Here is an 18,090-nt window from a genome sequence, read left to right as displayed (position 1 = left end):
AATCTATGGCGTGAATTTCTGCTCCTGTGATGATTGTGGAATTGTCTGAATACACACCAGAGTGGCAAACTGACAACGCTTCTGCTTTTGTAGAGGTGCTCACGCTTGCTGATGATCAATGAAGTGGATTAGATTAGCAGTAGCTCTTGGTTCCTATGAAAGCAGTAAGGCTGTACTTATGCACTTAAGCACTAGATGTTGTGTAAATGTTTACTTGTCCTTTTTAGGCATTCATAACAATATTTCAATTTTTATTTACATCGTTATGTTAAGATAACCTCAAACTGAATGCTTTCCCCCCCCCCATTCTGTATTTTCACAAAGACACAATAACACAAACGAGTGGACGGATAAAGACTCTGTAGAGCTTTAATTACTTCCCAATTCCACATAAAACAAATATAAAAAAGTAGAGCACTCTCTAGATTCAGAATCAGTCAGAACTGACCTGGAACCTCCCTTCCTATGAAGATTATTTCTCTAGCTCCGTCTTCATACAGTTTTTAAAAAGATCCATTCATAATAACACGGCCAGGAGGTAAAAATAAACTAAGGAGAAAACAAAGGGAAAAAAAAAAAGGAGCACTACAACAAATCAAAGATTTTCTCAACAGACATCCTCTGATGTGGCTGCACATGAGTGAAATGAATGGCACCAGACAGGAAAATAAAAATAAAACTGAAGAGGAGATTCTTGATGCAAGAGCTGGTAGTTTGTAATGTGTCGCTTCATCACATCGGGTGAACACAAGTACACATTTCATCGGGATTGTGCGTCTCAAAGCTGCAGGGCGCAGAACTGCTGGTACACGGCCAGGATGTGGTGGTCGAGCTCGGCGGTGAACAGCAGGTTCTCCAGGGTTCCCATGTACTGCTGGATGGTTGCGTGGTGCTGCAGAACGAGGGGGAGACGTCACATTAGAGTTCACAGAGTGAGTGTAGGATGAAGCTAGCCTTGGCTTCCATATTCAGATACATTAAAGGTACAGAACTTAGCAGTGTGTGGAAAGATTTCTTTCTATTTTCCCCCAAAAGTGCCTTTTGGTAGTAAAGGGCTCCAGGCCGTTCTCTTGTTGAACCAAAAGCCAACTGGAACTGAGTGAATTACATAAAGCTGGCATGTTTATATTGGCTCATTTCCAGCACAGCAGTATTTGTCCGAATAGCTGATTTGCCTCATGTTTACAGTGCTACTCTTAGCATCTTAATGCATGCACCTGAGCCTGAGGTTCTGCTGGAGTTCTCTTCCTGTTAAAAGAGTTCTTCCTTCCCCCACTTGCCAAGTGCTGCTAGGTCACAGTGTGATCACTGGGTTTGTGTCCCTCAAAATGAAGGGTCTTTAGTTTATAATATAAGGAACCCTTATGTTGCTAATTAAATAAGAAAAAAATAAGAAATTGGATAATAGAAGACAAAAAGTAGCCTTTATAAATGAGATACCAGCCTCTTGGCTCTATCAGATATTTTAGATTTTTAGAGTTGGAGCGGCTCACTTTGCATGCAAGCACGACTGGCCTGCATGCAGTGTGCTATGCATGTTTGAAATTACATTTTATTTTAAAAAAAATGCAAATGTGGCAGACAACTTCTTCATTTATATTTTTCTGATTTTCCAAGTAGCTTTATGGATGCCGTAAGTCCCATTGAACCTAATAATGTGTGTGAAATTTGTGTATTTGTCTCAAAAGTCACTCAAAACTACAAAGAAAGTAATTGCTTGTCCTTTTCCGCAAGAGTAAAGAAAGTCAAAAATTTTACTCATCCAAAGAAAACTAAAATCAGACCAAGTGGGCATAAATAAAAGAAATCTAATGATGATGTGTGTGAGAGTGTTTTGTGCTTTTACCATGAGGAAGATTTGCTGCAGCCGCTCAATGCAGCTTTTGTACCAGGGCGTGCTGATGTCAACGCTGCCCGTTTCACAGCGAACCAGGTGCTCCGTCAACAGCATGATGAAACGCTAAGGATGGGGAAAAGCCTCATTTAAAAATGCTTTTATGGAGCAAGCTTTTATCTTTGCATTTTAATCTCTTCAGCTTGAGAAGGAAGAAAGAGTCGGTAGTGGTGACTGTCATGACGCTGGCAACCATTTTAGCCTACACGAATCCAGGAAGTTTAACAAACTCAGAGTATTCAGTTCCAGAAAAACTGATCAGTCAGCACTGACAGTGTTCACGCTAAGTGATCGCATTTATCTTTTAAAACATCGTCTGTTATTGTGGTCCGACATGAGCTTTGACGTTGTCTCTCTAATGAGGAAATGAAATAAAGTGTCAGTCAGCTGCTTCGGTGACGAGAAGAGGCCAAAACCAGAAAGTGAACCAGAGTTTAACTTCCGTCGTTGGGGAACTGAGAACTTAAAATTTTAACTCATGGTTAACAACCTCAGTTTTTACTAATTCCACTTTCTGGAACACAACCCTAGTAGAAAATAAATTCTGTTCGGAGATTTTTTTTGTCTAATCCCAGAATTTAATCTGTCCCCTGATTCTTCCTTCACTGACATTTGACTGAGCAGGAGGAGGCGAGTCAGATTCAAACCCAGCAGGAGTTTCATATGTCTTCACCTGTGATGATTTAGATCTAACCCTTTCTACAGTGCTGTTAGCACACAATGTTTACCTTCTAAGGAGCAATCAGCTGCAGTGATGTGGGGATCTGCTCAGATTTAGCACAGACACAAGCCACTTGACACGAGGCCACTAGAGGGCACTACAGAAGATTAAATCCCTTGTTTACTTCCACCTGCTGGAGTTGCATAAGTTGGAGAGCTGGCACCAGCAGCGCTGCAACCTTGAAACCGCTTAAGTAGTTAAGAAGATAAACTGAAGTCTTCCGTACCTGGAAGATGACGAGGAAGAGGTTTTTCTGCTCGCTCTGAGCAGACTCCACCTTCTCCTGGAGCCTCTCGATCTGCTCCTCCAGCTGACCCTCCTCATCTTCACTGTTCTTGTCCATGTCCTCGTCATCCCCGCTGTCGCGCTAGTAGTGAACAAAAATTTTAATTGAATTCATTTAACACAACTTCTTCATTATTTTCAGTTTAACGTTAAAATAATGATGATTGCGTATTGGGGGAGGAGGGTTACCCTCTTGTGCTGCTGTTTCTCCAGTTTGTCTTTGGCCTCCTCCAGCTCCTTCTGGATCTTCTGCACGTGTTTGTTCATCTTTCGGATGGTCGAGTGCAGGATCTCCCAGATGAAAAGTCTAGATGAGGCACAGAAAGTCTTTCAGTTTACAGAGAAGATGCTGCGCTCGCGTCATGAGAGCTGAAACCTAAACATCTGCGTGTCCCACCTGGTGAACTCGTGGGCCATGTCCTGAGAGAAGAGCCAGTTGGCGACTGCAGCACAGTCCACAACCTGCGTCCGAATCAATTTGTCCACCAACACGGCGATCATCTGCCAATCAGCAGAGACACATTTACATGAACCAGAAAAAAAAACACAAACAAAAAAACAAAACAATTGGCTTCATTTACATGCTCGTGGGTGTCACACTGTTTGTTGTACCTGCGGGTGGTTCCTCCACACTTCGTACAACACTTTGAGGAGGTGCAGCTTTCCCTCGTCGCTGTTGGCCAGAGTCTTCAGGATCTCGTGAAACCTGAAAGCAATCAGACGCAGGTGAGGCCAGCAGCTCTCCAGTCATTTCATGTGCATTCAGAGCATAAAAAGCAACTAAATTAAATCATTTCCTTTTTCTTTTTTTTTTTTTTTAGCTCTTAACAAATAATAGTTTCTGGCACTTTGTATAATAGCAGAAAAACATTTGATGCATCTCTCTGTATCATAGCTGAATACAATACAATATTTTGGTGTCAACAGATGTTCCTTACTTGCCGAGTGCACTGAACGAGTGGCTGAAGGATTTGGCTGCTAGGTTGAGCAGAGTCTGCAGGAACACGTCGATCTTCAGAGGATTGAAGCTCTCGCCCTCGTCTGGAGGGACCGAGAAATAAATGTAATCAAAGAAGGGAGAAGTGTAGGAGAAAGGCAAAAGTGCACAAATGAACTTTTCATGCAGGACCAAGTAAAATGAAACAGGAAACAAACCATCGTCATCTTCCTGGTTGGGGTTGGGGACCTCTTTGAGGACGGTGAGGATCTCTTCGTTAGATGCTCTGTTCTTGATGGCGTTACTGACGGTGATGGACATGGGGTAACCCGGTAACGAGGCTGTGAAACAGCAGAGTCGTCATTTTGTTTGATGTTACCAGTATTTAGTTATCAGTCTGCTCCTTTTTGTTTTTAAGTAACAATAAAACAAAATGTCTGGCAGTCTTACAGGCACTCTCATCTACATATTTATATGTGAAGATGGGGTCAGCAGGAATGAGGGCCGAAAAGGTTGGAGGCACGATGTCCACTATCCTCTGGTGGTATGAAAGTCTGCGATTAAAGCAGCAAAACAGAGAACAGCAGAGAAATTAGCAAAAACACAGACATAGTGAAATTGTTAGACATTAAAACTGATCATATTGGAGAGAAAATAAGTTAAAAAATAAAATATTTTAATACTGAAGCCATTATTTATAAGACATGATGTTTTCTTAGATTATGAAGTCAGAAATTCACAATGAAAAGTGATTTGGTTGAGCTAACTTTATACTTCTTTTTCCCCTCAAATTTTCTAATCCAAAAGGATTTTAAAATGTTTTCTTGTTATTGTACTCTCTTCCCAGCCTTACTTCTTCCCTATAGTGGCCCTGATACACCATCACAAACACTTAATACAAAGAAGATAAACCCTCTCTAACTATATTACTACACCTGACTCTCGTGTCCCGATCTCCTCTACAGGACTGGAAAACGCAAAGAAAGCATAAATAATGCCCCAATACCTCATGCACTTCTCCAGAACCTCTTTGACAAACTTGGGCTTGGGTTTCTCTAGATCCACGGTCAAGCAGTCAGCCCTTTAAGACAGAGAATGATTTAGGTTATAATATTAAAAAGACAAAACGTATATACGGCCACTTTAAATGCTCCCAGTCAGTCACTCACCAGTCATCCCAGCTCCATCGGAACTGGAAGTTGCTCAAATGATGAGCAAACCAGTTGATTAGTCTGCAAAAATTAGCAGTGTGATCGCATTAGTGTTAAATGAGAGTCAGGAAACACTTGACCTTCTCTTTGTATTGTTAAAGTAAAGACACAGAAACATTACCGGTCTATGCAGGTGGTGTTCATGGTGTCCAGTCTCATGTAAAGCATCTCTGTGGCTTGAGCCAACTAACAGGCAGGTGTTAAGGCTCCAATAACAACTTCTAATTGTTAAACCTTTAAAAATTATCCAACTATAGTGTGTTTTGTACATATGTGCTCATTAAGACAAGTCAAATTTGATCTCCATTTGTATCCTTTCACAGACACTTCTACTCATTAAGCTCCTTACTGTGTTACAGTTAGTGAGTTCAAGTTAAGTGATTATTCTAAATTGCCCATAGGAGTGACTGTGTGTGTGAATGGTTGTCCGTCTCTTTGTGTTAGCCCTGAGTCAGGCTGGCAACCTCTCCTGGGGCGTACCCCACCTCTCGCTGTATGGTAGCTGGGATAGGCTCCAGCCCCCCTGTGACCCAGACAAGGATAAGCTCCAAGAGAATGGATGCCCTAGAAGAATTATTCAATTTGATCGGGACATGGAAAATATGTGTTTCTGCATTTTCTGGTGCCTATTTTTGCTGCCTGTATTAAATTATTATGAAGAAAATGTCACAGGAACAACAGAGAGGAGAATCCAGTCACACATTTCAGTTGCTAACCTTTTAACCCCACAGCCAAGGTTGACCACGATAAACTATTCCACCAAACTCTCAGTGTCTCAGTAGTGAATCCTGGGGTTTGAACATGGATTACATAAGACCGAATGCTTAAATACTTAGGCCCTGTTAATCTAAACTAATCTAAATCTAAATTAGAGATGGCCACGGTTGTCTTTTGCAACAGTTTGGTGCATTTAATTCAAACAAATGTTCAAATATTTCAAAGGAGCAGTGAAAAGGCTAAAGGTTATTTTTAACATAAAATAATCAAGGATACAACTTGGGGCAACGATCCAGGCTGGAGTTTGCAGAGCTCGATCAGCAGTGTGGTGTACATGACATCGATGTGAGGCGGCGAGGGCAGCTGGAAAAGTTCCCCAAAGATCACCTAAAAGAAAAAAGGCAAAAAGCCAGCAGATTAGACTAAAACAGCTCAGCACTGTTTCTTTTTTTTGATGCCAGAAACAAGAAAGAAAATATACCTCGACGATGTGATAGTTGAGCGGGATCTTATTTTTCCCTGGGTAGCTGAGGAGCTGGGCAGCGCTGAGCGTTAGAAATAGAACACGAAAAAATTAGTTTAAGTCTTTTAGTAAAAATTAATAGGAGTGACTATTTATTCACACATTCAGGTTTAAAAAAAAAAAAAAAAAGCCCTCATTACTCACCATGTTTTCCTCTCTTTCCAGTGAGTTTTGATAATGCAGTGCAGGTTTTCCTCTATAACAAATCTCTCCACAGAATGGCTGCCAGGCATAACAGGTCCCTGAAGAGAAAGAGATGAGTATGTAAAAAGTTGCAGAAGAAGAGTTTGACAGACAGTGTTTTATCTGTAATGAACCTCTGGGGCGTCGGTGTAGTCAAACATGCGGAAGATGACCCGGGGCATGGGGTACTGGGCGTCGGGCATGTGGCCCGGTGGGGTGAAGGGGGGCAGGTTGTGCTGCAGGGCCTCGCAGAGCACGCTGTCAAAGGCGATGTAGGGACGAAGAATGTGACGCTCCTGCCAGCGGTCTTTCTTCAGCTTCTGAATCTGAGCCCAAAGGCAGTCCAGGTACTGGAGGAAGGAAGATATGACCCGTTTACTCAGACAAAAACAAACATTACTGTATCCAAACAGCAAGGTCTAGTAAACATGAGGCCATAAGGAGCCACTTTTACTGCTCTGACCATTGCACATATTTGCTGCTGTTTAACTGACTACAAGACTCTCACCTCCTCTTGTGGATGGGGTTTATCTGCAGTCCACACCTGCAGCATGGGGACATGGGTCTTTACTCTCCTCCTGAAAAATGTGGACGTAAAAATGAAACAACGGCAGCAAACGATGATTGCTTAATTAAAATCTAACCAAACCGGGGAACGTACTTGAGGTAGCCTTCGATCTGGCTGAGGAGCCGGTCCATCTCCACGTCCTTCTTCTCATAGAGCTCCTTCCCGACCCAGGGCAGACAGGACAGAACGACATACACAAACCAGTCCGACCGAACCTGACGACGTAAAAGAGACCAGTTACAGAACTGGCTCACAATCCACCAGTGTGGACTGTGACACAGCCATGGGCTAGTGCAAAAATCAATGTGCTCCATAATGATCACGTTTAAAGACTTTCACCAAAATTAAAAGAAAGAAAGAAACAGATAAATCAAATAATTACTATTTTAATGTAAAGTCTGACACAAATGTGAACATTACAAATTATTTAAATTGCTTTTGGGTACCATACAGCTTGTTTTACACCATAAACCGTCTGCATACCTGTGGCACATCTTCCTCCTGAGTAACACTGACAAAGTTTTCAAACATGGCCACCATAGAGGGAGCAGCAATCACGTGGCAGTTGACCAAATCAGACAGAAAACGCACCTAAAGAAAGAGATGTCATTATGAAAAATAAATACCAAAGTGGCCATGTTAATTAGTTTAAAAGCAATCTGTAAGATTATTATACAAAGCCAGCATACCAAGTAAACAGCTTCACTGTACAAGTTGTTTTTTAACGTCTCCTTCAACTGCCTGATCATGGCCTCAACGAACTCGCCCCCAAAGTTGTAGTTCCTGGCGTTAAGGAGGCCGACTAAGGTTGTATACACGGTCAGCTTCTCGGGCAGGAGGCGGGCACTGTCAACAAATGACAACATATGACGACTGCAGACACACAAAACACACTTGCAAAATTTATTAGAAATCAAAGGGTGAGAAGAGGTGTGAACGTACACAGTACATAAAATGCGCAGAATTTTGCTTTTGTAGTTTGGGAGGTCTGCCTCTAAGACGCCGGCCAGGCCCTCCAGGTTGCTCTCGAGGGACGATGTGCTCTGTAAGGAAATATTTTCGCACAAGAGCAATTTGTCACTAGAAGGCAATTTAACACAAAGCAAAGAAGACATATAAAGAACATTCTGGCATTTACTTTTAGAAGCAAAGTTTTGCACTGAACTTGTGAGGCTCAACTCTCTAGAGCGGAAAATGAAGCTACTCATCCTGAAAATAAAAATGTGTCCTTCCTGTAGTGTCTCCTTACCTTTTCCCCAACACGACATATCAGTGATTCCAGACGGTCTTCGATCTCAATCGGCTCCGATGTTCTCCTCCTCTTATGGGCTTGACCTCCTGGAAAGGTGAAAGAGTAACACAATAATCAGAGCCAGAAGAGGCTCAACCAGCTCCTGTAGGAAATATCTGTCAGTTTCTCTTAGCTAGTGCACTCTTAAAAAGAGATTTTTAATCTCAATGAGTCTTCTCAAAGTTAGGATGATAAATTCTCTGCTGTGTTCATCAGTTACACTGCCATTTCATGTTCAGTGGTTTTCAGACAGCACAGGACTATGAATTAAACAATGAACTGATAAAAATAAAGCTTTGTGAAGTTCAGAAAAGCACACTTACACTGTCATTTAAAGAATAAGAGCATTAACAAAACATCAATCCAGCAATTGAATTGAACATTTAAAGCGGACCAAATTATTTTTACATTATTTTTTTCTTTATTTTCTGTTATTTATATAAAGGTTTATTAACACTGTTAATATATTAAAAGTAAGGATGTAGTCTCGAGTGGTTGTTCGTTATGTCTTATCAAACCAAACAGCACTGTATCAACAGCGTTCTCTTTCTGGGATTAATAAGTTATTTTCCTGGTGTCGCATGCAGACTGCCACATCTAACAGCAGTTCTATACTTGCACTATAAATGCACGGCATAGGTACTTCATACTAGCAAACTCCTTTGAAATCTGATGACTTAACCTGACATGCTTCTTCCTGGAAAAGAAACTACACATCACACTACACAAGTCATTAAAGGGCTTCAGCCCTAAATATATATCTGAGTTGTTTTATAGATACAAACCCAATAATTCTCTAAGGTCTGCAAGATCTGGTCACCTAATAGTGCTTGAATCTGAAACAAAACTGAGTAATAAAGCACTTAGCTGCTATGCTTTTAACCAGGGGTGTCAAACATGAGGGCCAGGGGCCAGAATCGGCCCAAGAAAGGCCCCCATGGGCAGCTTTCAAAAGTGTCAAGGAGGGTATTAATTCTGGCTTCTTGATTGTATTTTCATAACTTTTATAGGTTTTTATACAGATAAAGAACTCCATGGCCACTGATCCTATGCCAAATTAATTAAGCAACAGGTGAACAATTAAATGACAGATATGTTTCCGTTCACTGTAGAAATGTATAATTTTTAAAAGACAGACAAAAAAGACAGGTTTTATAATTCAAACTGTATGTGCCACTGTATGCAGCTGTATGTGAGCCATGACACAAAATTTTGACATCTCTGCTTTTTACTACCATCATTGCTATTATTGTTGTTGCTATGAATATTACTACTATTACTGCATTTTTCCCTTCTTTTCTTTTCTGTTTTAATCTTAATCTTGTAAAGCATCTCGAATGACTGTAGTGTTTGAAAAGTGCTATATCAACAAACTTGCTTTGCCCATGTACATATGCAAAGTTACCGTAGTCCCAGATTAAGAGACGAGATCTGATTTAATCTTTAAGCAGACCAGGTCCCATTTAAATTCAGGATCTTGCGCTCTACGGGAAAACATTTGATATTTTTAGGTGATTTTCCCCGCCCATAAATCCAGATCCATAGTTAAACTTTCAATCAGATGTTAACACTAAATGTCGTGCATGTTTTGCAGTGTTTGGTTACCGCCCCCATAGTCACTGGCTACCCTGGTTAACGCCAGCTAATCCTGCAGCTAACTGCACCGGTTCATTTTGCGGCTGCATGCGACAGTTTGAGCACTTTTCTCGCTTTCAGTGCGCCACAATGTGACTGAATACCTGCGGTCATCAATGGTTTTGCACTTTTTGGATGTCGTTGATAAAACCCAAACATCAAACTAGTAAAATAACCCTCCCAACACTGCGCAGGGGACGCATGAAAAGCTCGCTAACGCCAGCTAGCCACCGCTGGTTAGCCTAACGGTGTGAATAATACACGCCGTTAACGTGCACCGACTCACCGTCGTTCTCATCGCTGTGCCGCCTCCTGGACATGTTTCACCCCGCTTCGATGTGAATGTAACAAAGCCAAAATATGTGTTGAACGAGAAACAAAACAATGAGTCCGTTAAACGAGTTTATCTATGGATCATTCAGCAACCAGCCGCTCAGAGAAAAATAAAAGCGGTCTGATTCAAGTGAAGCACATCCGGCTAACCCGGAAAGTGCACCCGTCTTTGGTGTCCGGAGTCTTGTGCTGAATTTTCTGGTGCACGTTTGGAGGATTTGTTTGTTTGTTTCCTTAAAATAATATGTGAGACTTTGTGTTTAATTCTGGTGAGACGGGTTAGTCGCTAATTATTTTAAAAGCTCTGTAAAAACACAATGGCGGCGGAAGATACACCCTGCTCAGAGTTTATAAACTGGGAGGTTGACTCTTCAGTTTGTAATGGATTCAAACACGAGAAGCAACTTTCTGCCCCACAAAGGAGATACTACAGCTTCTGCAGGAGAAAGGTGAGCATCAGGACACACTGACTGGAATCCCTGTTTTATGGTTCAATTGTTGGACATATATAACGATTATTGTGAAATTTCCAGATATTTAATTTTGTTTTTCGCACATTGAAATCTGAGGCAATGTTTGAACATTAATATCTCAAAATCTAAGAAAGATAAAAGCCTCAAATTGTCACTGGCCTCTCTTAGCATCAAAATGAATCTGATCTGTAATCTGTATTTTATAGTTAAAATCTGAAAATACATACAAATTTGAGCACACTCATAACACTCACTGCAACTTCAAATTGCAAAAGACAATTGGTGACAGTTTACAAATTTATGAACAACAATATTAGAAAACGTTATGATCAGTTTTACATTCTGTAATTTTGTATTTGTAATCAGTGGTTTCTCAGCTGTGTGCTGGGAGTGTAGCAGAAAAAAAGTAGTTCTTCTTCTTAAAAAATGTTGTTGTTGTTGTATAACTTAATAACTTAGGCTAAGGAAGGCTGATGCTAATATAAAATGTTAGGGACAGATTTAAAAATTCAGATGTCAATATGTCAACTCTTATTCTTAAGTTTTTATTACAAACAGTTGTGCAGTGGTCACAGTCTTTACAGAAGGTTCTGGGGTTTAAACCTGCTGGTCTTTATGTGTAGAGTTTGCATTCCCCCCCTGCATAGGTTTCCTTCTGGTACTTTGATATCCTCCCATGTCCTGTTTTACAGTCTGTAGTGGACTGACAGGTGGGGTGTGCCCCACCTACCTTCCAGTGTCAGCTGGGATAGGCTTCATCTCTCCCAACAAACCTAAGTTGGATAATATAATAATAACACAATAGTAATATATTGTTAAGAAGGAAGGGTCATTATTTACCAACTTTCGAGTCGTTTATTTTAGAAACTGATACAGTTTCTAAACTACTCTGGACAAATTTCAATATTATCACATATTGGGCAACATATGCACCAAACTGTGGAATACGATCACACAGCCACTGTCTTATATATAAGTCTTCTATAAAATCTTAAACATCTGTTTGACCATGTTAAAGATTTATCTCTTTATTTGTTTTTTATGTTATCCCCTCAGTCATTTGCTGCCTTTGTGGCATCCAAGAAGGACGGTAGTCACGAGGAAGGAAGCCCTTTGTGGTGCTGCTGCGGCCAGACGTTCATCGAGCACGCCGCCATTCACAAACACGTGGCCAGAGTGCACAATGCTGAAATACAGCAGCTCACACAGGACGAGTATGAGCGTTTGTTGAGCCAACTGGAAGAAGAGCCCGAAGCAGCGCAGGTGCAGTTGAATGAGCACAGTGGAGAAACGGTGGACGTCTCTGTGTGGATTCCCGATATCAGCCACATCTCTGAGGAGCAACTTAAAAAGTAAAGACAATCTGAATTCAGTTATTTCACTATATTCTATATTTCTAATCTATATATGTAGATTATTAATGTGTCCCATTTTAATTTTTGAATTTGATGTTTTATTTTTGTTCGTTGTTCTCTCGTTCTCTATCAGCGGTCCAGGCAGGGTTCTGCTTTACTATCACTACTGTCGCGTCGAGGAGCCACATGTCATCTGTGCTTGGCAGAAAGCTCTGTGTGAGAAACTCCACTTAACAGGCAAGGTGAATGAATTCTCCTATCTTGCCTCGGGCTGAGGAACACTTCTATGAAAGAGCAAAGAAAAAAGGCTTTTCTCTTAATTTCAGTGAAACTGTGCCATTAAAATGTATGTTGATCTTTTTCTTCAGGTGAGGGTGGCGACTGAAGGCATCAACGGAACAGTTGGTGGCACCAACTTGGCCACTGACATTTACATGGAAGCAATGCGTTCACATCCACTGTTTGAGATGGATAAGGAGGATTTTAAGGTCAGATTCAGATAAAGGGAAATTTTATATACCAGTGTCACCTCCCCCTCTTAATATTGCTTCATAGAATAGAATAGAATAGAATTCAACTTTATTGTCATTGCACATGTCACAGGTACAGGGCAACGAAATGCAGTTTGCATCCATCCAGAAGTGCTTTAGCCGTGATATAGATATATTACAATATATATTAGCAATAATAGAGATGTGTAAGTATATTACAGAAATGGGTCTATTATGGTATGTTATAATGTACACGGTATGAAGTATGTTATGAATATTCTATAACTATAAGTATGTACAGGCTGTAGTGAGTACAAGCTATGTACAGGCTATGAACAGGATATAAATATGAAAAACTATACAGAATATGAAATAAAAACTATACAGAAAATATGAGATATACAGTTATACAGAAATGTGAACTATGCAAGTTATGAACAGTTGTAGGATTAAAAATTATCGTATGTACAGAATGATTATTTACACAGAACTATACAGGAGTGCAGTTAAGATAAGTGAGATATGTGGATAATTTCTACAGAGGCTATATAAAGTGCTAGTGGTTGTGAGTGGTGGTTCAGTCCATGTTATTATTGTGTGTTTGAGGGTACAGTTGTCCATTGTGTGTGTGTGTGTAGGTGGTTGTGGGTGTGTGTATGTTCAGTCCATGAGTTTAACGTGGGTCAGATGTCAGGAGGCAGAGTTCAGGAGTCTGACAGCTGTGGGGAAGAAGCTGTTCCGGTACCTGGTGGTCTTAGTCCGGAGGCTCCTGTAGCGCCTCCCAGAGGGCAGGAGGGTGAAGAGTCCATGTGATGGGTGACTGGGGTCTCTGATGATTTTCCCAGCCCTTTTCAGACACCGCTTCCTGTAGATGTCCTTTATGGCAGGAAGTGGTGCTCCGGCGATGCGCTGGGCAGTTTTCACGACCCTCTGCAACGCCTTCCGTCCGATGCAGAGCAGTTCCGCACCAGACTGTTATACAGTTGGTCAGGATGCTCTCGATGGTGCAGCGATAGAAGTTCACCAGGATGTCTGAGGACAGGTGGTTCTTCCTCAGAGTCCTCAAGAAGAAGAGGCGCTGGTGAGCCTTCTTGACCAGCTTGGAGCAGTTGGTCGTCCAGATGAGATCCTCGGAGATGTGGACTCCCAGGAACTTGAAGCTGCTCACACGCTCCACAGCCGTCCCCTTAATGTGGATGGGTGGATGTGGGTCATAGGATCATAGTTATAGGCTCCATCAGGGTGTGGTTTGTCCATAATCAGACTTTAAATGGCCTGTATTTGTATAGCGCTTTCCTAGTTCTTAAGGACCCCAAAGCGCTTTACACATCCAGTCATCCACCCATTCACGCACACATTCGCACACTGGTGATGGCAAACTACGTTGTAGCCACAGCCACCCTGGGGCGCACTGACAGAGGCTTTAAGCAGTTATTAATTTATTTTTGTTAATCTTTGAACATTAATGGTGCTGTTTTTGTGGGTTTGTTCAGACCAGTGACGGTGGCGCAGAGTGTTTTACAGAGTTGAAGGTTGGGGTCTACAAGGAGATTGTACCAATGGGAGTGGACCCTGATGTTATATCTTACCAGCTGGCAGGTACTATTTGTACTATTTGTAATGATACTATAAGCCTATAGAAATTATTAATAATGTAAGTTACACCTGTAGCTGATTTACTAACATCATTGCCTTTATTATCATAATAAGGTGCGAAATGTCTGCTTTGATTGCTACTCTGCAGCCATAGCTGTGCTCTTGTACCAGCTGCTGAGAAACTCTATGCTGTGCTTGTATATAATGTCAGGTATGTGTCTGTTTTGCCTCTCAGGAGTTCATCTGGAGCCCGAAGAGTTTCATAAAGAAGTGGAAGCTCTTCTGACTAAAGGAGATTCATGCAATGACACCATCCTCCTGGACTGCCGCAACTATTATGAGAGTAAAATTGTGAGTAGAAAATTCATTTTCTTTAGGAGATTGTTGACTTCATTCAAAAGTAATCTGATTAGCTTGGTGGTTTCAGGGTAATGTATGATCTTGGCTTTATCACATGACATGCCCAGAGATTTATGGTGTAATTTCAAGTTTTTTGTGCACCATCTACACAAGCTACCATGAGCAAATATGAAGGATGGGCAGAACACTGATATTTGTAGCTGGAAATAATGAGTCTGTATCCAAACAGAAAAGCATGACTGGGATCAATTTCATAAGCCTCAGTATTTTAGCCAGAAGCAGTGGTATTGAGATTGTGCTATTATAGAGTAATGTGCAAAGGCTGTTACAGTTAATAATTGCTAATAATTGCTTTTTTTTTTTTTTTTTTGCCTTCAGGGGCAGTTCACTCAGTGCCTGGCGCCTAATATCCGTAAGTTCAGCTACTTCCCAGACTACGTGGACCAGAACCTTGAGCTGTTCAGAGACAAGAAGGTTCTGATGTACTGCACAGGAGGGATCCGCTGTGAGCGTGGCTCCGCCTACCTCCGCTTCAAAGTAAGCTGTTCAGTCATCAGTCTGGAAAGCTTTTAGTGGAGCTGGGTTCACTCGCTCACTTGTTGCAGGTTGCTGATTCTCCACAAGGGGGAGCCTTTTACTAGTAGTTTAGGTATTGAGAAATGCATATTTTTGAAAGGTTTGCATCTAATATGTTAAGTTCTTGTTCATATTTATCTCTTAAATCTGGTACCAGGATGTGTGTAAGGAGGTTTACCAGCTGAAAGGTGGAATTCATAAGTACCTGGAGCGTTTCCCCGAGGGGTTCTATCGTGGAAAGCTTTTTGTGTTTGATGAACGCTACGCCATCTCTTCAAACAGTGACATCATCTCAGGTTAGTGTGTAAACAGAGCCCATTCTCTCATTGTTAGAAGTATCAGAAAGCATCCATAAGCTCTAATATTCTCTTAATATACGTGTCATTTTTAAAAGAAAATAACAGTCTCTGTTTAGATTGCAGGTACTGCGGCCATCCATGGGACCAGTACAAGCTCTGCTCCACCCAGTACTGCTGCCAGCTGGTTCTGTCCTGTCCGAGCTGCAGACTGGACGGCCACACCGCTTGCTGCCCCACGTGCATGACCAAAGGTCAGGCTCAGTCCGAGGAGACCTCACATCATAAAGAGGAGTGCGAGTGCACTGACGGACGCCCCAGAATCCCTCAGGATGTGTAAAATGATCAGACTTCAGTGCTTAAAAATAACATAAACATAGTGTAAAATGTGTGTGACAAATTTTCAAAATAGGAAATTTTATACTTATGTATGTGGGAAATTAAGTCGGATACATTTTAACTAATGAAAATATCTGCTGAACCTGTTTTTATCATGTGAATATTGTGAACATTTTGTCACTAATGAAAGCTCAACTTCAACTTATTGTATGTATTAATGTTTCTGTTTCGTACTTTTAAACTGTGACAAATATTTTGTCTCTTGTGTTTTCAAGCTGCTTAACAAACAGATGCATCATTATTTAGTGCTCCATGTATAACCAAGATATGCATGCATTACTAAGATGCATGCACATTTGCTTTCCAAACTCTGGCTAGTGTAGCTTACTGAGAATGCAGTTGTTGTTTAAAGAAACCACAAGCAGTAGTGCATCTGTTTGCCTCGTGGCAGAATGTCCCTTTAGCATATGTAATAATAGATGCATATCAAAAACAGCTCCAAAGTATGCAGTTACATAATAGGTTCAACAGGTCATAGCATCAAAGTTACAGCAACAGAAGCAGTAAATGAAAGCAGTAACTAAAATAAAGAGTAAAATAAAGTTTTAAGAAAACATGATATGACAGACATGAAAGAGTGGGGTACCTGCCTGTTCTGGTAGGCCAGTCAAGCTGCACAGGGCTGGGCTGTGAGGACATGTCTCACTAAAGGACGCTGGGCCCAAATGATGCTTGGGGAATCTTTTTTTTCTAACAATTTGGTCAGAAACATGCAAATCAATAGCCAGATGGAGGAGGCATTCTTCATCCTGTTCCTACTCAGACAAAGGAGCAGATATCGATTCTACTGGGTATGTATGTGGACCTGTTCAGCTCTCCTCTCTATAAAGGCCCAGTATCTCAAGACTGGAACAGGATGTATCTACACTCTCAAGACTGTGCAAGGAGACATATCATGTGTGGTTACGCTATCATTCCTTTCCAAAAATAAACTAAAACCATCAGCAGGATATACAGAAACATCCACTACAGTATAATTTTCTCTCCAAAACCCCAAGCTGGAGATGATCTGAGACTATGCTTTTCTTCTGTGTAATACTAATATCTACCAGAAGTACTGAATATGTACTGACTGAGTACCACTGTTCAAAAATTGAATAAAGAAACAAACTAATTTTTGCCTTTTTTTTTTTTTTTAAATTTAAAACCACTTTATAGAACATCACATCAGTTACAATGTAGAATCCATGTCATTTATAGTTTATAAAAGACAATGTTTACATAAAATCATGACAGTGTTTACATGATATCACCCACCACTAACATTACTTACTGTATCTTTTGAAAAAATACAGCAATTTTAACAGCACAAGACTTAAGAATATTTAACAGAAGCAAGTTTCATTTTTCCCTGGTTTTACTACCACACTGTTCACCAAACGCAGCGAACCTTCACCATCTTATCCAGAAGGGTCACCTCTTCACCCTCACATGGAAGAAGTAATCTGATTGGCATGGTGATATGTTTGAAGCAGGTCCCTTGTGTAGCGCTGGAACCCAGTCACGATGTGTTTCATCCATTTCATAGGCTGGTTTGCCTGCAATAATACCAAATAATTAGCAACTCTATAAATAGAAGGTAATTCTGCAAAATCCCTCAGTAGGATGTTTGTTCTAATTTGCTATGACCTCAGAGTGCATCGCAAATAAAACTAATAGGCTATCCGGTTGTTCAGTGATGACCTGAGGAATCCTACTTCCGGGCCTAAAGTAGTCTGCGTTTAATATGGCTTTTGTGTTGTTAACATGGTTAATGTTTTGTATTTTCTTCTATTTAATCTCAAAAAGCTCCTAAAACAGTCAGTGATCACTGTTGACCTCCCTCGGCTTTTATTTACCGCTAATCATTTATTTAAGCTCAGTTTTTAAACACCTTACGATGTAACTACAGCACAGCCCATGCAGCAGTATATGAATGACTAACCTCGTATTGTGGATGGATTATCTCAGTTGTTCTCCTGACTGAAGTTTGGTCCTTTTACATCATCCTACCATGCGATTACATTTGTTCCTGACCACCGAGAACACTCACGTTAACTTTTATCGAGTGGAAAAAAATGTTAGCTTGTTTATATTATACTAACATAGCTGTGTCACTAGCGGTCACGTAGCACATCATTATATACCAGCTAGCCAAACTTCAGTAACCCTACAAACGTCACTGCTGTTTAGTTTTCTGTCTTCATTTATGTTGGAAGTGATAGCAGAGCTGTACGTTTGAATTTCTTTCCAAAACCCGCAGTCAG

At 40.9% G+C, this 18,090-nt stretch overlaps 2 protein-coding genes across 2 annotated transcripts; one reads left to right on the top strand and one right to left on the bottom strand.

Moving 5' to 3' along the window:
• Positions 1 to 345: 345 nt before the first annotated feature.
• LOC116311475 (nuclear cap-binding protein subunit 1) lies at positions 346 to 10,428 on the bottom strand. The gene is made up of 23 exons (XM_031728601.2): positions 10,252 to 10,428; positions 8,289 to 8,377; positions 7,982 to 8,082; positions 7,729 to 7,885; positions 7,523 to 7,630; positions 7,133 to 7,254; positions 6,980 to 7,049; positions 6,606 to 6,821; positions 6,433 to 6,530; positions 6,247 to 6,310; positions 6,042 to 6,152; positions 5,170 to 5,234; positions 5,007 to 5,069; positions 4,844 to 4,918; positions 4,288 to 4,391; positions 4,056 to 4,178; positions 3,839 to 3,941; positions 3,513 to 3,606; positions 3,298 to 3,401; positions 3,090 to 3,207; positions 2,842 to 2,982; positions 1,847 to 1,960; positions 346 to 892 (listed from the first exon to the last, which is right to left on the bottom strand). The coding sequence occupies exons 1-23, from the start codon at positions 10,283 to 10,285 to the stop codon at positions 779 to 781; spliced, it is 2,388 nt and encodes a 795-aa protein (XP_031584461.1). The 5' UTR covers positions 10,286 to 10,428; the 3' UTR covers positions 346 to 778.
• Positions 10,429 to 10,471: 43 nt separating this feature from the next.
• On the top strand, positions 10,472 to 16,037 carry LOC116311477 (thiosulfate sulfurtransferase/rhodanese-like domain-containing protein 2). Its single transcript, XM_031728604.2, has 9 exons — positions 10,472 to 10,747; positions 11,828 to 12,123; positions 12,260 to 12,368; positions 12,495 to 12,614; positions 14,111 to 14,216; positions 14,449 to 14,564; positions 14,952 to 15,110; positions 15,307 to 15,445; positions 15,565 to 16,037. Exons 1-9 carry the CDS (start codon positions 10,616 to 10,618, stop codon positions 15,783 to 15,785), a joined length of 1,398 nt encoding a protein of 465 aa, XP_031584464.1. The 5' UTR covers positions 10,472 to 10,615; the 3' UTR covers positions 15,786 to 16,037.
• Positions 16,038 to 18,090: the final 2,053 nt, after the last annotated feature.

The sequence above is a fragment of the Oreochromis aureus genome, linkage group 2, assembly GCF_013358895.1.
Source record: "Oreochromis aureus strain Israel breed Guangdong linkage group 2, ZZ_aureus, whole genome shotgun sequence".
NCBI classification, from domain to species: Eukaryota; Metazoa; Chordata; class Actinopteri; order Cichliformes; family Cichlidae; genus Oreochromis; species Oreochromis aureus.
This window is presented reverse-complemented; position numbering and strand designations above follow the sequence as displayed.